Genomic DNA, 25,186 nt, shown 5'->3' on the forward strand with positions numbered 1-25,186 from the left:
TCTGAAATTAAATAATATCAATAATAATAACTAATTACTAAAACTAGTATAACAAATGAACAATTATAAAAATATAATTAATATGTAAAACAATAAATGTATAAGTAGGTATAGATGTATAACCAAGACAACTAACTGGCCCAAATAGTAGGGACCATTTTCGTCTGCTAGCAAATTGCATTTAACACCCAAGGAATGTCGGCCCCCTCTATACTTTTACTATTATAATAATACATCTTATGTTAATAAGGTTTATGAGAAAATTTTTAATCAATGGTAATCTGTATAGTTAATTATGTTCTTTGAGAATTCTAATGTAACTTTCTAGAAGGATAATTTATCTATTCTATGTTTTGAAGAAAAAAAATAGTAATTTAATGCAATAATATATCAAGAGAATCTCCTAATATAACATTATATTTGTTGTTGAAATTTTTCATGGAATGTTTTTGTAACTTGTATTAAACCCTATTCAATGAGTCAACATCAATCTATCTTAAAACACACATAAACATTATATGATTCAAATCAAAGAAAAACCTTTGGGTATAGTCCCTTTCGTGACAACGCCCCTTAAGGGGCGTTTTGTCGTATTTACAGTAGCTTTTAATAAGTTATTCTTTATGTTAGGTGATTACCCCGCAGGGTTAGAGCTCCCCACAAGGGGCTAGGAATAGGAGAAAAGCTACTGTGAAAATACGACGAAATGCCCCTTAATAGGCGTTGTCACGAAAGGGACTATACCCAAATCTTCTTTTCTGTATAAGGAGACAATTAAATTTTGTGAACTGAATTTCATTTAGCTGCCTTAGTACTTTAACTTGCAAATGGATTCAAGCTGGCGGACTTCTAACTTGCAAAGGGATTCAAGCTGGCGGACACATTGACCTGTGAGAAGATGGACTTGGCATGGAGTGGCCTGACCTCCCCGCCCTCCTCCTTCACATAGTCCTCTGCCATTCTGTGGGCCTCCTGCCGGCTACCGAGGTCACCACGCAATAACAACAGACAGAACAACTAAGAATGATTAATTTAAGTACAATTTAAATAAATTGGCAGCTGTGCTCCTAGAATCTAGGAGCTCTGTATTCGAAGGAGTAAAAAATGGAAAATAAAATAGAATAAAAACCAAACTTAAATATAAACTTTATAGAGCCTAAACCCATCAAGATGCATCCATAGAATGAAAAACTCAATCGGTTTAGTAGTTATCTAAATATTAGGCTACAGACAAGAAACCTTACTATTTTATATTATGGGATTGATTGATAAATAGCTAAGACAATTTGGAGTTTACTTTGTTCGGCACTGAACCCACACACCCCCTTATTTTAAACTTATTTTGTTTGTTTATTAATTTTGGTCGGGCTAGGTCAGGTTAAATACCAGGTAGCCCCGTAAAGCGAAGCATAGAAAAAACCAACCACACCCCCTATTTTCAATTTATTTCAGTCAGTTCTCGGCAGGCACTTTATGGAAAAACACTGATCTCTCCTTAAATAATGAAAAAATATTTTCCGTTTGTAACTTGAAACATTTTTAGCGTCTTCGGTTATGACGCGATTTTGGGCCGAGATTCGAACCAATCACCTTCCCAACAACGATCAGAGGCGCAACGTGTTACTCATAACCAATAGTATGCCTATCTGTGAATGATAATGTCCTATAAAATCTCGGGAATGTCCCTGACCTGTTCATGAGTGATATCTGGATATCGTTGACACAGAGTTCCCAAATCTAGCGACATCATCTCAAGGTCAGCGGCCAACACCTTGCAATAGTTATTTATCGCATCGTATAATAAACAGCTTTCCGCGGATATCAAATAAAAATTATAAGATTAAAACCAGTCTTGTTAGCCCCGAGTGGCAAAAGGCCCAGGCTAACAAAACTGTTATTAATTTTATGATATTTATTTTAATATTTGTGGAAAATTGTCTGTAATACGATGTTATACATGATTTTTCAGTATGGCTGAGAACCGGTTCAAATCCAGCGGATATTAATCGGTTTCCTAATCCATACAGAAAAAAACTAAATTAGTTTTCATAAAAAGTTAAGATTTTGAAATATGTTAAATGTTTTTTTTATCATATTCAGGCATCTAAAGGGATAATACAAAGGCCGAAAAATTAGTGCACATCCCCAATGATGATACACAAAATTACGCCTTCTATAGATTACAATTAGTTGTTAAAATCCACCAGCAGCCACTAGAGAATTATAAACTAGATGTACAATTACCTCAGCAAGCAGAGCTATAGTGTCGAATGGTGAGTCATAATCCTCCATTCCACCAGCAACCACTAGAGAATTATAAGCTAGATGTACAATTACCTCGGCAAGCAGAGCTATGGTGTCGAATGGTGAGTCATAATCTTCCATTCCACCAGCAGCCACTAGAGAATTATAAACTAGATGTACAATTACCTCAGCAAGCAGAGCTATGGTGTCGAAGGGTGAGTCATAATCCTCCAAACCACCAGCAACCACTAGAGAATTATAAACTAGATGTACAATTACCTCAGCAAGCAGAGCTATGGTGTCGAATGGTGACTCGAATCATAATCCTCCATTCCACCAGCAACCACTAGAGAATTATAAGCTAGATGTATTATTACCTCAGCAAGCAGAGCTATGGTGTCGAATGGTGAGTCATAATCCTCCATTCCACCAGCAGCTACTAGAGAATTATAAACTAGATGTATTATTACCTCGGCAAGCAGAGCTATGGTGTCAAATGGTGAGTCATAATCCTCCATACCGCCAGCAGCCATTTCCTTCACATCCTTGAAGAAGGACTTGCACCGCATGGATTCATTCTTGATTTGCGCGGCTACATTCTTGCGATCCTGTGGTAAAAATATTTAGTTTTATAAGCTATTGTAAGTTCGGGTAAAATACCTTTCGTGACAAAGCCTCTTAAGGGGAGTTTCGTCGTATTTTCACAATAGCTTTTGATAGGTTATTTTAGGTTAGGTCAGGTGTTTGTCGTGCATGTTTAAGCAATTGGCCCCAGTCCCACAACGTTAGAGCCCCCCGCAGGGGCTAGAAATAGGAGAAAATCTACAGTGAAAAAAAGTACGACACGCCCCTTAAGAGGTGTTGTCACGAAAGGGACTATACCCCAAGTTCTTTTGAACATCTCTTCTTTTCTATTTTAGTTTTAAAAGAAAAAAGTAAAGTATTTTTTTTTTTTTGGGGGGGGGGGGTATCTTTTTCTAGGTGCAATTTCTCTTACGGGGTAGTGGTACCCTTATCCAAAATAGTTTTGAAAAATCCCATGACCTATAAGAACAAACATTATACAGGAGAACTATATCGGTACAGCGGTTAACGAGATCCTTACAGACAGAGAGACAGATAAACTTGTTACTTTTGTAAAATGTTTGACTATGTTTGACAGCTTTTCCTCCTATTAAACACACTTAAATTGACACACAAAATTAATAATATTCAATGTTTATAGAGTAGCTGCGCTTGTAATGAATTTATTATTACTTGGATCTTACACCAGATTTTCATGTAGTATAATAAAGTAAAACTCGTAGCTGGCTAAAATAAGAATCCTCCAATTCACCACTTTTACCCCATACTCTACCCTCCTACTGGGTGAACGAACTGATCAATAAATGATGTCCATGTTAACAACCTAAGTTTTTCACTTGTCAAAATATCCATTATCCACGTAGGTATATTGTAATAATATCGTACCTGCTCGTTGACGGGGGCAATCTTGCGCTTGAGCATGTTGGGCTGAAGCATGATGGTGATGTACTTGCGCGCCACGCGGTTCTGTGCGTTCAGGATCACCAGGTGCAGGTTCTTCGGCTTCAAGAACTGGTAATCCTGATAAGTAATAAAACAATTCAATCCATCCCTCTGATTAAGTTAACCAAGATTTTTTTCACAAAAACGTAGGTATGTCTTTTTAGAATGAAAATATCCTTTTGTTTAAATACATAAAAACCTCAACAAAGCATCCTCTCTTTGAAAACCATCTTTTTATGGATGTTTATCTTTTCAAATTAGTATCACTAATAGATTTATTATTACATGGATCTTACACCAGATTATTATGTACTCTAATAAAGTGAAACTTGTCGCATGCTAAATAATGATCGCCCCCAATCCACCCCATTTACCACATCCCCTCCCTCTCCTACTGGATGAACGAGCTGACCAATAAATGATGTCCAACATTTTAACAACCTAAATTGAAGACAAATTTTCCCCTGTCGTAATATCCATCTATATTTTACATCCATTATAGTTTCACTGTACCTGAAAATAATCTTCCAGAGTACGACAGATAGTTTCAACAGCCTGTGGATTACCCTGCCACCTGGCCGTAAACAACTCCCCAAAGTAGGCCTCTATGTCAAGGAAGGCCTCGTCCAAGAGGTAGTCAATTGACAGCTCTCTACAATTAGAATTAGGTTAGTGGCTGCGCTTCCAGACTTTAGTCAAATATACAAACAAACAAAAATTTAATATTGGAAAAAAAATGTTTGAAGTGACTAGTAGATAATCTAAAAATGGCTTAGGACCATGACAATAATTGGCTAAAGTCCCTTTCGTGGCAACGCCCCTTAAGGGGCGATTCGTAGTATTTTCAAAATGTTGATAGGTTTTTTTAGGTTAGGTGATTGCCCCGCAGGGTTAGGCAATTAGCCCCACAGGGTTAGAGTCCCCCACAGCAGCTAGAAATAGGAGAAAAGCTACTGTGAAAATACGAAGAAACGCCCCCTTAGGGGCCGGGGCGTTGCCACGAAAGGGACTGTACCCCAATAATTTTCTAAAAATATGGCACCTACAATTTGACTATTTTAATTAACATATAGGTGGTACAATCCTTCCAGGGATATGGAAGGTTTGCGTAGGACTAACTATCCTACCTGTAAAAATCCCCACAGTTAGCGAAAACACCCACAGAACCTCAAACACTAATGGCTTTCACACAGCCAGAGGTGTGCATGAAACAAGAACCGTTGGAACTGATGCTCAGTTTACTGAGAATATGAAAGATGATGGTGAAATCCGAAAGGAAGCTATCAACTTGATGACAGGACCAATAAGTTCTAAGCAAAGCTGTAAGATAGGAACCTGGAATGTTAGAACAATGTATGAGTCAACTAAAACAGCCCAAGTAGTTAAAGAAATGACAAGTTACAATATTGGAATACTTGGGATTGCAGAATGTAGATGGACAGGACAAGGACAAACTACAACCAAAGATGGCCACCTAATACTTTATTCTGGTCATGAAAGCCAACATATGTATGGTGTTGCTATAATTATTCAAAAACGACATGTCAATTCACTAATAGACTGGAAACCTATATCAGACAGAATAATTAAGGCTAGATTCCAATCAAGGCACTGCAAGTTGACCATTATCCAATGCTATGCCCCAACAAATGACAAAGATGAAGAAGTAAAACAAGAGTTTTATGATCAACTGCAATCAATCAGAAACTCAGTACCCAAACATGACATGTGCCTAGTTCTTGGAGATATGAATGCTAAAGTAGGAACTGACAGGACTGGAGTGGAGAATGCAATGGGACACTTTGGCATAGGTACAAGAAATGAAAATGGAGAACTTTTACTTGAATTCTGTTTAAATAATGATATGGTTGTAGGAGGTACATTATTCCAACACAAAAACATTCACAAATATACCTGGACAACACCTGATGGACAAACAAGAAACATGATTGACCACATTATGATCAATAGAAAATGGGTCAAGTCAATGCAAGACTGTAGGAGCTATAGAGGAGCCGACATATTTAGTGACCATGAACTAGTTGTCAGTAAGATTAAATTAAAGCTGAAGCGTACTGGCCATGATAAAAAGAGTGAGATTGGTAGACAATATGATTCTTCAAGATTAAAGGACCCTGTGATAAAGAATGAATTTGTCTTAAAACTCAGAAATAGATTTCAAGTCTTAGAGGACCTAAATGACGAGACTGAGATCACATGGACTTCAATTAAAGAAAACTTTCAATCTACTGCTAAGGAAATCCTAGGACACAAGAAACCAGAGAAAAAGGACTGGATCTCTGAAGAAACATGGATCAAAATAGAAGAGAGAAAGAAGCTCAAAAACAAAATCCATAATGCTCAACATTTGGCTGACATGAGCAATTTAAAAGCTGAATATACTGCTAAAGACAAAGAAGTCAAAAAGTGCACAAGGAAAGACAAGAGAGATTACATTGACAATCTGGCTGAAAAGGCCCAGAGAGCAGCTGACTTTGGTAACATGAAAACAGTATACAACATAACCAAGCAATTAAGTGGCAAATATAGCAAAAAGAGTGGTGAAACTATCAAGGCTAAAGATGGTAAATTACTCACTACAGAAAAAGAAATTGCTGAAAGGTGGAAATCACATTTTGAAGAAGTGTTGAACAGACCTGAACCAGAAATTACTGCTGAACCAGAACCAGGACATGAAATAGACATAGATATAAGACCACCAACTATTCAAGAAGTTAAAGCTGCTATACATAGCCTAAAGAATGACAAAGCACCAGGACCTGACTTGATAACTGCCGAAATGCTTAAGGCAGACATAGATCTTTCTGCTAGGACTCTAACTGATCTTTTTGATAAAATTTGGAGGCAAGAAAAGATACCAACGGACTGGTCTAAAGGTATAATCATAAAACTACCTAAGAAGGGAGATTTGAACAATTGTGATAATTGGAGAGGAATTATGCTGCTTTCTATCCCAAGCAAGGTCCTATGTAAAGTTATTTTAAACAGAATTGATGAGAAAATTGACAATAAACTGAGAGAAGAACAAGCTGGATTCCGTGCTGGAAGGGGCTGTGTTGACCAAATTTTCACCCTTAGGACAGTTATTGAACAATGTGTTGAATTTAACAAGCCACTTAACGTAAATTTTGTTGATTTCTCTAAGGCCTTTGACTCCATACACAGACAAACACTCTGGAAAATACTAAGAAGTTATGGTATACCAGAAAAGATGATAATTATGATAACTAAATTTTATGACAACTTCCAAGCCTGTGTTTCAGTTGGAAACAATAAGACATCTGATTTCTTTAAAATAAGCACTGGAGTTAGACAGGGATGCATTTTATCACCTATTCTATTTATATTGGTCATTGACTGGGTGATGAAGAAAACCACAGAGGACAAAAAACGTGGTCTCCAGCTGGGCATACTAGGACACCTAGAAGATCTGGACTTTGCTGATGACCTGGCACTGATTTCAGAAACAATTAAACATCTACAAGCTAAGACAGATAGACTAGTCAAATATGCAGGACAAGTCGGGCTCTTTGTTAATGTCAAGAAGACTGAAATTATGAATATACCTACAAACCCTGATCAAACTATAACAATAAATGGTGAACAATTGAAACAAAGCAACAAATTCACCTATCTGGGGAGTGTTATCAGCAGTGAAAATGGCTCAAAAGCTGATATTAAAACCAGGATTGATAAGGCTAGGGTTGCTTTCAACAGTCTACACAACGTTTGGAATTCAAAGAAACTTGCTCTGAAAACAAAAATCAGACTTTACAACAGTAATGTGAAATCAGTTCTTCTCTATGGAGCGGAATGCTGGAGAACTGTGAAAACTGAAACAAATCAACTTAATGCATTTCACAATAGCTGCCTAAGAAGAATTTGCAAAATATTCTGGCCAAACAAAATATCAAACCTTGAGCTGTATGCTAAGACCAAGTGCAATAGTATTGAAGCAGAAGTGAAATATAAAAGACTAAGGTGGCTAGGACATGTGCTCAGAATGGAACAAAATAGGTTTCCAAAAAAGTGCTTAAAATGGAACCCTACCACTGGTAAACGTAATCGGGGACAACAAAAAATGACCTGGAGGCGGAGCACTGAAAAGGACCTCTTTAATTTGGAATTAACATGGGGAGAAGCTGAGAAACTTGCCAAAGACAGCAGGAATTCATGGAGGAACAAGGTGTCCGTATTCTCTGGCCTTCACAGTCAAAAAGAGAGATGCGTCTGATGATGATGATGATAGGTGGTACAAAACATCTTTTATTTAATCTAGTACTCTAAGTTTTTAAGCCAACAAAGAATTAATATGCTTATAAAATATAAAACTCGGACTACCATTATAATTTGCAGCCCTCCGCCCCGGCCCTGTATGTGGAAAGGAGGGAGGGGTTTGTAAAGGAAATTAACTTGTACCTGATGTCTTGATAAGTGCGGAGTAGAACTTCATGTTCAGTTTTAACGGTACCCTGGCCGATGGCGGTTGTATCGTGATGGATACCGCTACTTCCCCCGCCTCCCCCGCTAACGGTCACCTTGGACCAACGTTCCTGAGAAAATTAAAAGGGATAAGATAATGGCCAATAAATTGATGTTATTGTTCATCCCCAATGATTATACACAAAATTACTCTTTGAAATTAGTTGTTGAAACGTTTGAACACTAAACTTAGTTAACCAACTAATCAAAATTTTCTAAAGTCCCCAAAGTTGTTCAGACAAAGAATAAGAAAACGTTATTATATAACTTTGGGGACTAGTGTATTAAACAGCCTCTCTCTCTCTCTCTCTCTCTCTCTCTCTCTCTCTCTGCTATGAACATCAATTTTATTTATAACATAAACCTGTAGAGGTCTAGACCAGATGTTCAGTGGTTATAACAAAAGAGGGAGATGAAAACTGAATAACAATGAAACCTTTACATATTAATATATAAATGCTTGTAGAATGACCGACTAACGGACTAAGTTGTAAAAAGGATGTATGAGTATTTTATTTTTCACTACAAAAAACATCAGTCTATTTCATACAGCAGCCGTGAAACTATATACATAGGTATATAACCCTTTTTCCAAAAATTGTAATAGTGACTTATCGCATCGTATAAGTTTGGTTACCCCGAGGGGCCGAAGGCCTGGTCTAACATAACTGCTATTAATTTTAATAATTTTTTTTATTATACGTAGAAATTGTCTGTTATGTGATGCTATACATTACTCAGTATTGCTGAGAACCTAGTCTAATCCAGAGGATATTAGTCGGTTTCGAAGCCATACTGGAAACAAAATGGTGCAACCTACCTTCATATCCTGACTGAGTTCTTCAAACCTATCACAGTTGTTTATTATGGCGATCATGTACCTAGACAAAACATTTTTTAAACAGAGAGGGTACAATTAGTGGCTGCTATACCTATAAATACTTGGTTGTTGCACCAGAAATTCATGTATTCATGCTCGAAGCTGGCTAAAATAACGCAACCCCCTCATCGACCCCACCCCCCTCCTTCTACTGGATGAACGAACTAACCATATTTGCAAACTAAATTGAAGACAATTTTTCCCCTGTCAACATATCCCTGTATCAGTGTATATCATATATCCATTGGTTCAACGTAGGGGCTGTACTGAAGAGCTGAATCTTACTGCTAGTTATTTTTTCGACAGCAATTAAACATACACACCAGGCATACCCAAAAAAGTTTTCCAAATCGTTAATAATCTCAACTTTAAAATATAGGGTCATGAAAAGAAAACGAAGTTGCGGGTTTCGTCGCATTTTTACAGTAGCTTTTGAAAGGCTATTTTAGGTAAGGTTAGGTAAGTGTTTAGATTGCCCCACAGGGTTTAGAGTTCGTAGCAGGGGCTAGAAATAGGATAAAAGCAACTATGAAATGACGACAAAACCCGAAACTTCGTTTTTCTTCCATGATCCAAAAAATGTACCTCGTATATTGTCCATACTGTTTTCTATCCGCAAAATATTCAGTTTTGAACTGTATGATGGCAGTCTTGTACAGACGGCCAAAGTCTGCGACCTGTTCGATGCCCAGCAGCAACACCTTAGCAATATTAACAGTTGAACAGAGAAGTCAAAGATTTATGCCAACATATGAATATTTTCAATCCAAACAAAGATACAGCGATAAAAATAAGATTACGGTTGAAAAATCTTCTATGGAAATTTCAGGTAAAAATTCTGACTTAGTCAGTAGGTATGAAATTATGCGTAGATTTATTGGGTATAATCCCTTTCGTGACATCGCACCTTAAGGGGCGATTCTTCGTATTTTTCACAGTAGGTTTTCTCCTATTTCTAGCCTCTGCATGGCCAATTAACTAACCCTGTGGGGCAATCACCTAACCCAATATAACCTAACCTAACCTAAAATAACCTATAAAAAGCCAATTTAAAAACGATAAATCGCCCCTTAAGGTGCGATGTCACGAAAGGGACTATTCCTGATTTATATATCCAAAGAGGAAGAGGGCATTGGACTGCACATCATACTATTATTTAAAGTTTTATAACAACGTCATCTTATTCGTTGCCTTAAAAAATCTTGGGTACTTTTAATTAATTTGGTTAGTTTGGTTCTAAACTAGTAGTGTCCTAAATTTTCAACCAATAGTCTTTATCTTTAATCTAACCAATAATCTTTATTATTATTGTTTATTATAATTGGTGATTTATATAAATGTATCGTACACTGTTTTATCCCTTACGAACGCTGATTATTTTGTTAAAGGTTCTTTATATGGGGTATAGTCTTTTTCGTGGAAACGCCTATTAAGGGGCGTTTCGTCGTTAATTAACAGTAGCTTTTGATTAGGTTAGGTTAAGTTAAGTTATGTTGGGTGATTGCCCCGCAGGGTTGGGGAATTGACCCCGCAGGGTTAGAGCATCCCGCATGGGCTAGAAATAAGGGAAAAGCTAGTGTCAAAAATTTGACGAAACGCCCCTTAAGAGGCGTTGCCACGAAAGGGATTATACCCGAGTTAATTATGTGTAAAAAATTACCTTATAAACTAATTCTTGGCTTATGGTAGCAGAAACTTGCAAATTCTCATCCACCATCTTTAATAGAAAAGGGCGTAAAACTTTGATAAAGTTAGTATCAAAGAATCTAAACAAGTCATAAGTTTTAATCATTACATATTTCTATAGTCCTTTTAAATTAAGAATCACTATTTATCCTTATATAAAGTAACAAGGAGTTTCTCTGTCTTTAGCTTAAGATCTCGGTAATTGCTGGACAGATATGGTTCTCCTTTACAGTGAAGTTTCTTTTTGGTCCATGGAAGGTTTATTGTATTTTATAAGAGAGTATTTCAATCCTCCTAAGAAAAATCGTCCCATGAAAAAAAAACAGAAATTATTTTAGTTTTTGCTTTTAATCACCATTCAAAACTAAAATACTTTTTAGCTTTACCCTCGCCTCAAGTTGTGTCAGTAGAGGCCTCTAGTGGCGTATCCGCTAGTACCTGGTATATAGTAACAGGACTGGAGGTACTGATATATCCATCCATGTCCAGCTCTGGATCCTTGTTCTTCTTCCAATCTTCCTTCTCCAACTTGATGGCATTCTACAAAATAAAAATTTTATTCATTAATAGGTTTCGTTTACTTTTCTTGATTTTAGTCTTTGGTATATTTATTTATTTTTTTAAAATTTATACCTACCTACCCTAAAATGCGAGAAAAAAAACATAGACCTTCTTTATATAGTGCTTTACCACAAGTGCCTGTTGATAACTACCCCATTCCTTATTTTTTAAAATAAATCGAAAATAGGGGGGAGGGAGTTTTTTCCAGTATGGCTTCGAAACCGATTAATATCCCAGATGGATTAGAACCGGTCCTCAACCATACTGAAAAACCATTTAGAGCATCGTATTACAGACAATTTTCCACTGATAATAAAATGAAAACTTATAGGATTACAACCAGTTTTGTTAGACTTGAGGGGCCGTATATATTTCAATATCCGCGGAATGCTGTCTATAATACAATTTGATAAATAACTATTCCTAGAACAAACAAACTTAAAACTGACCCCTTATTTTAAATTTATTTCTAAAATAAGGTATAGTTATCAGTACTAAAAAGGTTACTTTGTTTTAAAGTATCCTTTATTATTTTTACTAAAATTCATATTAAAAATCTTTTAGGTACTAAATTACTAAACAGACAATACATCTATATAAATTTTTTTTTTTTTTCATACAAGCGGGTTTAAATTTGAGGCTTATGCGCGGCTGCCGAGCCTTGCTTATTACTTACCTGCATCCAACTGTTATAATTCTCCCTCATATTATCCAGATACGATGTCATCAGGGCATCCACGACCTCCGGGTTCAACAGGGGCGGGATCAGGTGTTTGTCGATGTTCAGGGCCGTCGAGCCCATGAGATCGGGCCCGGGGTAAGTCTGCTCCACCCACTGCAGCAGGGATACGAACTCTTGTCCCTCTAGACCTTAATGTTATTGTTTAATGAAAGTTAATCCAGGAGTCTTAGGTCCAACTGTAAGAAAGTATGAATAATCAATCAATCAATTAAAAAAAAAGGTTATTTTATTCAATTAAGTTTAATTTTACAAAAGAAAAACATATCCCTATTATTTTTTTGGGTTAAAACCAATACTTGGTTAAAGCAAAAATCCTATCTGCTTCTTCCCTTAAACTTAGAATTCATAATAAAACTGTTCTTATAAAACCTTGGCTATTTTAATATATATATTTTCATCAAATGCTTTGTTGATTTTAAACTAAACTAGTTGCTTTGCCCCTAGCTTATAAAGGAGGGCTGGTGGCTAGGCAAGGAAAATGGCTTAAAACCACCCCACGACTTTTATGTTCCCTGAAAAATACAACCAACTCGGACTTGTACTTATTGACGTCTTTAGCCTCAGACAAAAAATCGGATATAGTTCCTTTCGTGACAACGACTCTTAAGGGTCGTTTCGTCGGATTTTCACAGTAGCTTTTCTCCTATGTCTAGCCCTTGCGGGGCAATCACCTAACCTAAAATAACCTATCAAAAGTAACTGTGAAAATATGACGAAACGTCCCATTAGAGGTGTTGCCACAAAAGGGACTATAACATTAACCAAAAAATCCTTACTACTTTCTATTAGGTATAGGATTAAGAAAATATAATCAGATTTAAGATATAATAAAATATTGAAATACTAAACCTACCTTCATCAATAATAGTTTGAATTCTATCCGCTACAACTGTATGATATAATGATACACAATACTAAATATGCAAATATTTTTATTCATAAGTTTTTCATAAATAAAATCTGGGAAATTTAATGGTATATTTTGAACAAAGTACCTGGCAAGTACGAAATCTCCCTCATTTTTGAAAAAAAAGAATTGAAAATAAGGGTGTGGAGAGGGGCGATTTTCAACAAGTCTAGCAACTGCGGAAGCCCTAGCACTGGGGTATCCTTACCCCACAGGGCTAAACTATTGTACTTAACCAAACTGGACCTAAATAACCAATAAATTAAGGTACATCCCAAATCATGACACACAAAATTACCCCTTCTTTAGATCACAATTAAGGGTTGAAACGTTTGGATACTGAACTTAATATACCAAACAATCAAAATTCAAAAACATTTTAGAAAACAAATAATAATACTTTGGGGACTAATGCAGTAAACAGCCCTCCCCCTGTAAAAGAACATGTGAATAAAATATATTCCTGAAAGATATTATATTTAGGAGGGAAGCAAGGAACAAAATGATGCTTAGCAAGCCTCAGGTCCTCCAACATCTTGATACGGATAACTTCAAGATGCCTAAAATTAAATATGTTTAAAGAGATCAGCTAAGATGCAAGGAAAGGCACCCTATGACAGTATATTTTATCTACAACTAACGGCTACGCCCCTAGTGGCATCTTGGGACACTTGAGGGAATTGGGGAGTGGAGGAAAGTCAACCCATAACTTTCAGTTTAAGTTCTAATAAAGAAAAAGAAAAAAAATCGGTGGGTGGGTGGTCAATTTGACTCGAGGTGATTTCTCCCAAAAAACAAAAAATCCCCCATCTATATTTTTTATGAATTTTGGCGAATTTTGCGAATTAGTTATTAATCGCGAAAATTTGCGATCCATTCGTATTTTTTTCTACTGGGTAGGTAATATAGCCCCTAGAGGCTAGGGGCGAAGCCGCTAGAAATTTTATAAAATAGACCAAACGCATTTAAGATATAAATGTCCATCCAGATAATGAAACAGCTGATCAATTCACCTGACAAGCCACATCTTATTCTCGTCCCTGACCTCCAGCTGATTGGCCTCAATCTTCTGGCTGATATCGTCGTGCAGCCGAGTCAGACATTTCTCTTTCAGCTGCTTAGGACGGCCCGGGGGGATATAACCTAAATTGTTGGTGGTGATATTTTACTTTTGTAAGTCGAGGAATATGAATCATATTTTTTAAAAATAATAATTTCTTTCCTAATTACATTGCAATCATCCAAGATAATTACTTTCCAGGTAATTTTAAAACTTAAATCTATGACGATGGGCTGCCTGCCCCCCCCCCCCCCCCCCCTAAGATGAACCTAAAAGCATCTAAGGTCCCAATAGCTGATCATATAATGTAAAGTAGTAAGGTTTTGTTTATCTAAAGCTAAAGACCTCAAAAATTGTTGGTTCGGATTTGTTGTACTTTTAAGGGAAGCTTGATATAAGTATCTGGGTGGTTTATGATTATTTTCCTGCGCTCTCCTAGAGGCTAGGCGCGAAGCAACTATATAAAATACATTACCTGTTTGTCTCATTCTATAAAGGCAATCCTCGTCCATTCTCTCCTCTCTTTCAATTATTCTCAGAGCTACACGAAACAACAGTGTTCAGTAATTTCCTCATAGTTATATAACATTTTAACATATTATTTCAGAATTAAGAAAATCCACAAGTTTTTCCTATTTTATTTTTCTTGTTTATCAACATCTATGTAATAATTCCAATCTTAAAACTGTTCTTTCTTTGAAAACCTGGGGTGTATATTTTTCTCCACTCCAACCCCCCCCCCCCCCCCCCCAACTCCCAAAAGTTACCTAATATTCTAAAAAAATATAGAGGATGGTGGTGGGGAGATTCAATTAGGTTGAAACATGCTCATTATTTTTTGTTTCACTTTAACTAACGTGATTTTTTTTAGAAAGACGAGCCAAGAAAAGACATACTTCCTAAGAAGATTAGGTAATAAATACTGTGGTAAAATTTTTATTTATTATTTACGAAAAAAATCTACGAACACTTTCCTGTGACAAGTTCATGCGGATTTTTTCTAACGGTGGCAAAGGCGCGGAGTAAGATGATGCCCAGATGCTTCTCCAACAGGGCAGACAGGTCGTCCACTGTCTCGAAGTACTCCTTCAACAGGTCCTTGTCGTCGGAGTTGGAATGACCAAGTCTGTAAAAAAAATTTTTTTTTGAACATTGTGAAACTAAAAGATGGTAGGAAAATTCAAATTTACTCAATCAGGCAAAGTCATAACTTAAGACATTTAAAAAGGTACCAGACACTTCTTTGTCAAACATTTAAAATAAGAGTATAGGTATATGGGTAATACCTGGGAGTTTGAACACGCGCCCTACTTAACTACATGTCGTGATATGGTTCTTCTTTACAGTGTAGCTTCTTACAAGACCTGGGAAGCTATTGGAGGGAGGGTGCAACTACCCCTCAATGAGAAATAACCGCTAAAAAATATAAATTGCACCCCAAAATTTATTTTCTTTATAAAATAAAAATTTAAAATGTGAGGGTAAGGGGCATAGCCGCTAGTCAATCAATAATTCAATCATATATAGTTGAACCTTAAAAAAAAAAGGTATTGATCGGTTAAGTGTCTTAAAATTGTTATTCTAGTATTTTATCCAATCAACAAATAACATGATACATAAGATTTCCTAAATATACCTTAATTTTTTGTTATTGTAGTTATTTAAAATACTGACCTATGTAGCTCATAAAGAAGATCATCTCTGGAATTTTCTAAATCCACCAAGGATTGGTGCGCCTGTAATAGTTTGCCCTCCTGGATCAATAACTTGGTCCTCTCCACGGTTTCAGGAACTACATGAATTCACAGAATATTACCTATCAACAATTTTTTTAATGCAGTAGAAATTATACTAGGATAAATAGGTAATAGCTTGAAGGTAGTGCTAAGGTTTTATCAGGCATCAAATTTTTGTGAATTTTCTACAAATAAAACATAACAAAACTTTTGAATAAAAAGGGGGGGGGGGGGGTTTAATGCAACCATCTCGTAATCAATGTATAAATGGCACTTAGAATTCGAATTTTGATCTGAAATTTTGCATGAGTAATCTTTGGTAGGTCTATTTTCCCTAAATCGAACAAAAAGTTGGAAAAGTAGCGGCTAACGGCTGGCGGCTCAGCAGTTTAGCTATTTGTTGGGTATTTTTAAGGGAAATCCATCACGAAACCTCTCTTCATATAATGCTCTTTTCTGCTCCAAAACGTTTTCAAATGGTTCTAGCCGGTAGTTGCTGGTACTAGAAATCCAAAAAATGTTTTTTTTTGTATCATTTCACATGATTTAAAGCAAAAATATGTTTCAAAAAGTTAATTTCTACGAAATTTATGACAGATTTGCCCTAAAATTAGCCAAAAAACGGCTAAACGGCTGAGACGTTAGCCGTTACTTTTTCAACTTTTTGTTCGATTTAGGGAAAATAGACCTACCAAGGATTACACATGCAAAATTTTAGATCAAAATTCGAATTTTAAGTGCCATTTATACATTGATTACGAGATGGGTGCATTAAAAAAAAACCCCTTATTGTCATAGGAATATGATTAGTTTAAAGAAAGTTAAAATTTATGTACAATAAAAAACAATTCGGCTTTAGAAGCAAATATTAAGTTGATGTGTAAAATCTGCAAACGAACCAATAAGAAAGTATTATAGACAACTATGAAGAAAGGGTAACCACTGACTGTAACGTAACATGTAGCGCATCCGCTTGTTGTGATAGGTTCGAATATCGGCCCAACACCGCATCATAATCAAAGACGTTAAAATTGGTACCTAATGCTGGTATGTCAGGTGTGCGACAATAATAGTTCGGCCCCTCGGGGCTAACAAATCTGGTTATATTCTTACAATTTTTCATTTTACTATCATAATGCGAAAAAATAACTATTCTGTCTTTTCCTGTAAAAATATGTTTGAGATTCTCTCTGGCCGTGGCCAACTGACTGTGACGTAAATTTTCTTCTCGTACTTCAGCAAGTCTAAAAAAATAATATAAAATACCTAGTCATTGGCTATTTTTGTCTATAAAATAAAATAAATCGAATTTTCCTCGTATGCTTAAAATTTTATTTATTAAGAGTAGGTATTATGGTATATAATGTAACATATCTTTTCTGCGTAGCAAATTAAATTTTGAGAAAAGATTCTTCCCCCTCCCCCCTCAGCGAAAATATTTTTTTTTAACAAAATACATCCATGGGGGTCAACCATACTTCCTTATTATGAAATTTTCATGATATTTAAAATAACTTGTTAAAGGCAAACCTTTGGTAAAGATCCGGAATCGCCTCCAGGTTGACCTCCATTTCTGTGATACCTACGCGTATCTCCCTCATGTCCGTGAGCGCTGTCTCCAGCTGGTTCAGACCTGTCCGCACCCCGTCCAGCTGGGACTGCATGGCGGTCTTCAACATCGCCTCAACACTAGCTTTCTTTCGTTTTACCCTACAGGAAAAAAATATTAGTTTGAATTATTTTTATTTGAATTCTGAGATAATTAAAATAAAGTTATATTCTGCACAGTTCGAACCTTCTGACAACATATTGTGCTAATTATCTGTTCTAGCTAGGATGATATGACATGCATTTTTATGGCAATAAACAATCATTTAGGTATGTCTGAGAAAATCTGAATTTAAGGTAAAAGTTATTACAGAGATTTTTTATAGGTAAAAAAATTGACAATTACGTCAGCTTGTGTCTTACAAATACGCGAGTTAAGCAAACATAAGATATGAAAGTTAATGCAGTAAGCTCTCAAAATGTAGGTTATCAAACTAAAAAAATAAAAAAAATATAGCTACGTACCTGCTAACAAGCTGCTCTACTTTATCAAGTTGATCTGGACGCTGTAACATATTCGCCACATGTTTCGCTGCCTTCTCTCGTGTCTCCGCCTCGAGGCGAACTACCTCGCTTCGTTCTGCCTCGAAGCCAGGCATTTTGGTTTCAAATTATGCCTTTAATTCCTTCTTAATGTTCTATGGTCTGAAATTATGAGAACTAATGGATGTAGAATATAATTTAATTGGTTATTGTGACAGGGGAAAAAATATGTAATGCCAATTGAGGTTGCTAACATGGACATCACCTATTGGTCAGTTTTTTCATCCAGTAGGAAGAGGAGGGGAATGGTTAAAGGCCGGGTACATGTGGATGATAATTAATTAAGCCAGCTACAAATTTCACTTCATTAGAGTACATGATCTATGTAATAAAACTCAATTTCAGAACTACATATAAGGATCATAATACGAAGAACATAATAACGTGGGAATAGCCAATCAAAATTTATTTTCGTTTCTTAATTTAAAACTACGTGGATAAAGATTATTGTCATATATATAGAGACTCAAATTTTAAGTGACAAAACTCGTAAAATGCGATTCATGAAATAGCCCTTTTAATTAAAATAAAAGAATTGTCAAATTATTAAGACAATATGTTACATATAAAAATCCCGTTAATTAAGAATTACTGTAAAAATTCAATGTAAAATTTATAAGGGCGTAAAATTAGTCATAACAAAATCATAACTCGATCACCTTTGTCTGCTAATTTTTCCCACAAACATGTTGACAGAAAAATATAAATTATTGGCCATTTCATTGTTTCTTATGTAATTATTTTCTTAAATTGGAATCTTATTGAAGAAATTATTAATATTTTACATATATACATCAATAATTATAAAATAGAAATATATACAATGTTTAAAGTTACCAATCTCTAACACAATATCTTACGTCTGTCCTCTAATAAGTACATCTGGCAAGTTCGTTCTCTTTTTATTTACCTTACTTCAAAGTTTATAGATACAGATTGCTTCATTTATAAATTTATAAAACAAAGATTTTGGAGATATTTTTGATTTCTAAGAATAATATTTCTTGTAATTTTTACAATCTTTTACACTCTTGCTTTATTACCAACTATTTTGTACAACATTTACATGTTAAAGAGCATTTAGAATAATTCTAAATAACCAAACTTTGTTTGATTAATTATGCTTCATGTGAATGTCATCTTTGTATAAATTGTCAACCAATGAAATTCTTTGTTTACCAAAAAAATCCACCAATCAGAAATTGAAAAAATCCGCAAACAAATACAAGTATCGAAATGAATAGTTTGACCAATAAGAGAGCTAGAATAATATTTTCTGCTATTTTGTTCATTTTTGAATGAATTGAAATTGGAAGTTGGCGCGAATCGAACGAATAAGGGAATGCGATCGTAAAAGGTGGCCGGCCAGCGGTGCCAGATGTACACATTTTGCGCGTAATGTACGCATTTTTGACCTGATTTTTGACAAATGTACACATTGGGCAAAACCGATGAGGATGTACGCATTTTCAACATTTTTTTAAAAATGTACACGTGTACACACAAAATTGGAATTTTTCTTCCAAAAATGGACTTTTTACCCCCAAAAATTGGCTTCCTTCCTCTATTTTCTGGTTATAAACATTGAAGGTTAACTGAATATTTATATTTTTTGTAGTAACTTGCAAAATTACAACTGAAGGTGTGAGGTTGACTCCCCCTTCTCCCTTAAGAGCTCCTAGATGCCACTAGTGTAATTCCTACCTATTAGGATAGCGTAGCAAATCCCCCTCGTTCCCCATCCCCTTCTCCCCATTCCCCCCTCCCTTTTCCCCTTCCCCCCTCCAAATGTACACATTGGAGGTCCAATGTACACCTTATTTGTACACTTTGATCTGAAAAATATCTGGCAACTATGTGGCCGGCCTTCCTTCGATCTTGACTTGAAGGAACACGATTAATAAAAGTTAAGTACGTATTGAAATATATCATAAAATGTTGAAAATTTTAAGTTATTAAATACTTAACTGTTTTGTTGAAATTGTTATTTTTTACATTTTTTAAAGATCTATAATCGATCGTCGTTTCATTGTAATACGTAAAAGGACGTACGACAAAACAGCTAATATATGTAATTGTACTAGCCGTTCAGGATTGTCAGTTTTATACGTGAAAATTATAGATTATTAGCTTTAATTTGAATATAATATTTGAACTCGGCCTAATATTGATTCTCTTGATAGTTTTGGATTTATATTATGTACCTAGTGTTTATTATGAAAAAGAATGACTATTCCGTTTTAAATGACTCACTATTCAGCCTTTTACACATATAGAATTAAATGTTACCTATATTTTCTTTCACGTATATTTTTAATATTGTATTTTGTACAAGGACACATAACGGTTCAATTAAATTTTTGTTACATATAGTAAAGCTAGCCCTTTTTTTTTTTTTTATAATTTTAGACTTTATTTCTAATTTTACAATGGCAGGTTTACATGAGACGGAAAATATTCCAGTAATGCTTGCATGTGAAGATGAATTTATAGCCGTGTCTATGAAACTTTTAGTCGGGGAGTCGACCGTTTTTAAATCTATGTATAGCAGTAACTGGAGGAAGGCCTCTATGGTGCATCCGTTTCATGAGGTTTCTTTTTTTTGTACTTAACAATTTCATAAAATACTAATCGTTAACCTGCGACTTTAGGAATTCGGTTCGAATCTCGGCCCGACACCGTTTCGTAGCTAAAGACGTCAAAAATGGTTACTACCTACTGCTATAGTGCGCGACATAGATATTATGATTGGGGGAATGTATTGGCCCATAAACAGGCACAAATTAATACAATACACAGTTAGGACTTCTTAGACACAGATCATGCAATTAAAGGGTTGGTTGTCTGTTGGATGTTACTTAACCTAACATACTTGGGTGTTTGATTATTGCATCCCATTACAAGCAGATGATGCCCAGGATTCTCTAGATAACACTTAACAATCAAAGGAGAATCACGCCCTTGCAAGGAAAGATAATACATTCTGTTTTAGATGAAATATTTTATTTTTTGTCTGTAGTTAGGTCTTTTTGTTGTTTTTAATAGGTAATGTCAAATTGTGTTTGATTGGAACATTTTAAAAGATCTTTATTGTAAAGTACTGTAAGTGCATCAAGCTCCACAAAGCTCTGTTATTTATACCCTCCCAATGTTCCCAGCAATCGATATATTAACAATTGGATGTTGCACCGGATTTTCATTAGTACCGATAAAGTAATATTCGCAGCTTGCTAAAATAACGATACCCCCTCATCCACACCCTTTACCTTATCCCCTCCTCTCCTACTGGATGATCAAACTTACCAATAAATGAAATCCATCATAGCAAGCTAAATGGGCAACAAATTTCGCCTGTCAATATATCCATACAAATCATAAATCTTTTCTCTTACCTTTTAATCAATTGCTCTATTCATTAATGTTAGCCGGATGAAATCACAATGGAGTTGGAAAATTCAAACGGGACTGATTCTGAGAAAGCAAAAATAGAGAATTTAAAAAATAAACCAGGAAAAGGCATGATATTTCCCTTTTAATACAAAAATCAAATATTTGAAATTAGATGTGCGTTTTATACATATAGATCAACACTTTGAATTAAGACAGCTTCTGTTTTCATTTGCAGATTATTTAAAACTAGTTATATTAATCTTTAACTTCTTTAGATATATTTTTCTCATTTTTATTTTACCTATTATTTTATTTTTATAATTTCTTGGTGTTTGGATCTAAGTAATCATGGAGTAGTATAACCTTGTCCAGAATGGCAGGTTTCCTGTATTTATTGTGATAATTGAAATTCTTGGGATAAGGGTTGTACTGATATCATCTCATTGGGACGGACTTGAACTCGAACTATCACCACCATAACTCAGCTTGTTCTATTTTGAAACATATCTATTTATGTTTCTATAATCTGTTATAAGCTAGACATAAAATTTAATATATATTGTGCTTTATTTTTTCTTAGAAACTTCACACATAATTTCGGAAGTTATCCAAATCAAGGGCTACAAACATGACACTGTTAAGATAATATTTGACTGGTTTCAAGGCTATGACGTAATCCTGAACAACTGTCATAATATGCCAATTTTGACTGAAATGCTTTTATTTTGTGACTACTATGACATCCCAAGGCCTGTCAGTCCAATCATTGAGCAAATGGTAAACGTTTCCATCAGAGATGATACCTTAATCACCACAATGCAATGTGTATTTCAGATTGAGGAAGTTGAGACATACAAATACATAGCAAAGAATTTGGAAAGAAAATGTGTCCAGTTTGTTGAAAACCGATACAGATCAGCCAAGGCTCTTGGAATGGCTGTCGTGAATAATTTTGCCAATATTGACATTATCTACCGGTTACTCGCCAAATGTTCTAATCTGAACACAGGAGATTCCTTTTGCTCGTTTAGGAATTCAGCTAAGATGTGTCCAAAATGCAATTCAGTGATAGGAATCGACCATTGTAGTAAGTTTCCAATCGCCATTTCTGATGCAATGAAAAATGGAAAATTACATTGCGGTAATTGTTGTGCTAGCCATAAAATTGAAAGGCTAAGGGCAAACTCAACCAATCGGAATTATTATTAATTCATCTTAATCCTAACCCAAGTTTTGTCTCATCATATTACCCATAAAAAAACGTTGCCCATTCAAATGTAAGTCATTTTTTTAAAGTCAGCTCATTTGTGCTTTCTCTGATCCTTCCACATTGTAATTATACGTGGCTTGGCTATGTTATTCCCTTTTAATTTATCACTCATATTTAGGTATGAAGTTTGTTATTAATTTTTTGTTATTTTTTTTCAGATTAAAAATTATGGCAGCCCTAAAGGAAAGTGATAACACTCCTGTTATGCTAGTTTGTGAAAAGGAATTCATTGCTATGCCTATGGATGTCCTTGTGACTGAGTCAACTGTTTTCAAGTCAATGTTCAGCAGCAACTGGAAGGGCGTAGCCACTGTTAATCCTCTCAATAAGGTGTAGTTTTATTTTTTTAAATATCAAAATATATAGGTACTTGCTTAAGAAATTTTAATAAATTTTCCATTCCTTAAAAAGATGAAGTTTAACTTAGTATCAATGAATAAAATCAAATTGGCTTAAGTATTTATTTTGTTAATGATAGTTTGTATGCCAGTTTGATTTGTTAAGCTTTGCTTTTAAGTATGTTGTCACCCTGGTTTTAGTGCATTTCAGAGACTGCTATTAAGTCAATTAATTTCATTTGAAATTGCCGAAAATTAAATATTTTGTTGTTTTTTGAGGTAACTGAAGGGAAGTTGGTATGAAGGGGGGGGGGGGGGTGGTTGTTGTGGGAAAATTTACACTTAGAATTGTTTGTCAGATGGACATCTCCTTTTCTCTGAGTGCATTGAAAATCTACTAATGAACCATCTTTGACTTAATGTTCATTAATTTTAGGACAATGACGATAACAAGAATTCAATGGATGTGGAAAATCATAACCTCACCGATTCTGGAGATGGAACGGTAGAGAATTCTCAAAGTATCAAAGGTTTTGATATACAAGGAAAGTGCAATATCTAGTTTTGAAAATATTTTGTATCTGTAACTTTTCTTCTTGTCATTTCATAAAGTTTGAATTTTAACATCATGATATTACTTATGTTTCAAAATATTACACTCATACCTTTAAAGGCTTAAACTTAGTCATTTACATTAAAGGGAGGAAAGGGGGGGGGAGGGGGCAATGTCCTAAGAAAAAGCAATTAAAGGTAAGTTTCTCCATCAAAATAGACAAAAAAAAATGCATAAAACCCCCCATTTCCGCAGGGTTTTTCTTACCTAACCTAACCTAAAAATTTTGCCATTTAGATGTAGTACCTATAGGACTAGGCTTATGTACCAAGTTTTAAGAATCTAGCTCAATATTTAGACAATTTTGCTCACTCCCCCCACCCCCCAAATAAATAATTCGCAGCAGCACCATCTTAGGGCAAATATTGACTTGTGATTTTATCAAAATATGTATTGCACATTTCCTAGAAAGTTCTGTTATCATTCCACAAGTTGTTCACATTAAAGGATTCAAGCATGATGCCGTAAAAATTTTGTTAGATTGGCTCCGTGGTTATAAAATACTACTTGACTCCTGTTCCAATATAGAAATTTTATCTGATATGCTTCTCTTGGCCGACTTCTATGATATACAACGTCCAGTTTCGGCAATCACTCAGAAAATAGATTCTATTGCTATTAAAGATGATAATTTGATCATTGTAATGGAGTGTGTAGCTAAGCTAGAAAAAGTTGATTCATTCAAAGGAAAAGCCAACAGCTTGGAAACAAAGTGTGCTCAGTTTTTTGAAAAACAGTATAGATCTGCCAAAGCAGTTGGGTCGTTTGTCAACAATAATTTTGTCAATATTAACCTTGTCAATCGCCTGCTAGTCAAAAGCACCAATCTAAATACAGCAACTGGGGAGTCTACACGCAAGGAAGTTACTTCACAAGAGCCATGTCCTAGTTGCAAAAAAGTATCCATACCAATACTAGGCAACCCGGGTCCTATTTTGCTCCAGCAAAATATGGCGGCTTCACAGTTCCAGCCCTATAATGACATGTATATGTCATTGCCATGGTAAATGTGGTAAATGTGTTTGTAACCTTTGTGTTCATATTTGTGAAAATTGCCGTTAGGAAAATTTCCATACTATTCACTTACAAATGATTGGCCTGTCTGTATAACAATTTTGTTTTCTTTTTTTTCTCAGCCTTCATGTGGCTATTTAAATGTGATTTGTATAATCATGTGATTGTGACTGATCTTTTTATGTCATTATTTTAAAGTCATTAATCTGTCATTTTGTTTGTCTTATTTTTTAATTTTTTTTTCAGACAAAATAAAATGAGGTGAATTTTGGATAGGAGATAATTATTAATTAGTGATTTTTATATCTTAAAAAAATTGTTTTATTAAAACAAGGATGACAACATCCATAAAAGTGAAGTTATGAAATAGTAGGACAAACGAACATTAAAACTTGTAGAGTGTCAGATCTGAATAATCCGAATATAAATATATAAAGGTTGTAACAAAATTTAAAGTTTTGTTGAAAAACTGCTTAAATGCAAGGAAATATTACATTTTTTGGACTTTAATATAAAGATGCTCTGCTATTAACATTGTACTTTGTTGTCCTAGGAATCAGTATA

The 25,186-nt window shown here is 35.1% G+C and overlaps 3 protein-coding genes across 11 annotated transcripts; 2 read left to right on the plus strand and 1 right to left on the minus strand.

The window, feature by feature from the left end:
* Sec6 (Exocyst complex component Sec6) lies at positions 1-18,110 on the minus strand. Of its 8 annotated transcripts, none has more exons than XR_013878115.1 (22): positions 17,920-18,110; positions 17,377-17,556; positions 17,011-17,090; positions 15,785-15,902; positions 15,085-15,236; positions 14,586-14,651; positions 14,064-14,193; positions 13,514-13,610; positions 12,997-13,057; positions 12,078-12,271; positions 11,279-11,380; positions 10,815-10,871; positions 9,740-9,855; positions 9,095-9,155; positions 8,212-8,345; positions 4,285-4,423; positions 3,715-3,849; positions 2,715-2,852; positions 1,691-1,771; positions 883-1,017; positions 745-849; positions 1-491 (listed from the first exon to the last, which is right to left on the minus strand). XR_013878115.1 is itself a non-coding variant. In XM_080155687.1 (21 exons), the coding sequence occupies exons 1-21, from the start codon at positions 18,051-18,053 to the stop codon at positions 817-819; spliced, it is 2,343 nt and encodes a 780-aa protein (XP_080011813.1). In that variant the 5' UTR covers positions 18,054-18,110; the 3' UTR covers positions 1-816. The 8 variants fall into 8 exon arrangements, 2 of the variants coding, with proteins under 2 accessions (XP_080011813.1, XP_080011812.1); XR_013878112.1 differs by having other exon boundaries at positions 1-540; XR_013878113.1 differs by having other exon boundaries at positions 1-555.
* Positions 18,111-19,860: 1,750 nt separating this feature from the next.
* Positions 19,861-22,823, plus strand: LOC145315679 (uncharacterized). Of its 2 annotated transcripts, none has more exons than XM_080155696.1 (3): positions 19,861-20,588; positions 21,423-21,513; positions 21,968-22,823. In XM_080155696.1, exons 1-3 carry the CDS (start codon positions 20,280-20,282, stop codon positions 22,594-22,596), a joined length of 1,029 nt encoding a protein of 342 aa, XP_080011822.1. In that variant the 5' UTR covers positions 19,861-20,279; the 3' UTR covers positions 22,597-22,823. The 2 variants fall into 2 exon arrangements, with proteins under 2 accessions (XP_080011822.1, XP_080011823.1); XM_080155697.1 differs by having other exon boundaries at positions 21,423-21,505; positions 21,966-22,823.
* On the plus strand, positions 22,820-24,879 carry LOC145315681 (uncharacterized). Its single transcript, XM_080155699.1, has 3 exons — positions 22,820-22,987; positions 23,432-23,544; positions 24,021-24,879. Exons 1-3 carry the CDS (start codon positions 22,826-22,828, stop codon positions 24,613-24,615), a joined length of 870 nt encoding a protein of 289 aa, XP_080011825.1. The 5' UTR covers positions 22,820-22,825; the 3' UTR covers positions 24,616-24,879.
* Positions 24,880-25,186: the final 307 nt, after the last annotated feature.

Source organism: Acartia tonsa, chromosome 4 (assembly GCF_053477335.1).
Source record: "Acartia tonsa isolate MP-2025a chromosome 4, ASM5347733v1, whole genome shotgun sequence".
In the NCBI taxonomy this organism is placed as follows: Eukaryota; Metazoa; Arthropoda; class Copepoda; order Calanoida; family Acartiidae; genus Acartia; species Acartia tonsa.

What these genes read in the sequence shown, in the direction of transcription:
- LOC145315681 (XM_080155699.1), top strand. Translation starts at nt 22,826, where the DNA reads ATGGCAGCCCTAAAGGAAAGTGATAACACTCCTGTTATGCTAGTTTGT. An exon ending in CTGTTAATCCTCTCAATAAG is followed by an intron (nt 22,988 to 23,431) that starts GTGTAGTTTTAT and finishes CATTAATTTTAG; the next exon opens with GACAATGACGATAACAAGAA. An exon ending in GGTTTTGATATACAAGGAAA is followed by an intron (nt 23,545 to 24,020) that starts GTGCAATATCTA and finishes TTTCCTAGAAAG; the next exon opens with TTCTGTTATCATTCCACAAG.
- LOC145315679 (XM_080155696.1), top strand. Translation starts at nt 20,280, where the DNA reads ATGTTACCTATATTTTCTTTCACGTATATTTTTAATATTGTATTTTGT. An exon ending in TGGTGCATCCGTTTCATGAG is followed by an intron (nt 20,589 to 21,422) that starts GTTTCTTTTTTT and finishes CATTAATGTTAG; the next exon opens with CCGGATGAAATCACAATGGA. An exon ending in AAAAAATAAACCAGGAAAAG is followed by an intron (nt 21,514 to 21,967) that starts GCATGATATTTC and finishes ATTTTTTCTTAG; the next exon opens with AAACTTCACACATAATTTCG.
- Sec6 (XM_080155687.1), bottom strand. Translation starts at nt 18,053, where the DNA reads ATGCCTGGCTTCGAGGCAGAACGAAGCGAGGTAGTTCGCCTCGAGGCG. An exon ending in GTAGAGCAGCTTGTTAGCAG is followed by an intron (nt 17,557 to 17,919) that starts GTACGTAGCTAT and finishes TTTTTCCTGTAG; the next exon opens with GGTAAAACGAAAGAAAGCTA. An exon ending in CCATCTTCTCACAGGTCAAT is followed by an intron (nt 850 to 882) that starts GTGTCCGCCAGC and finishes TTTGCAAGTTAG; the next exon opens with AAGTCCGCCAGCTTGAATCC.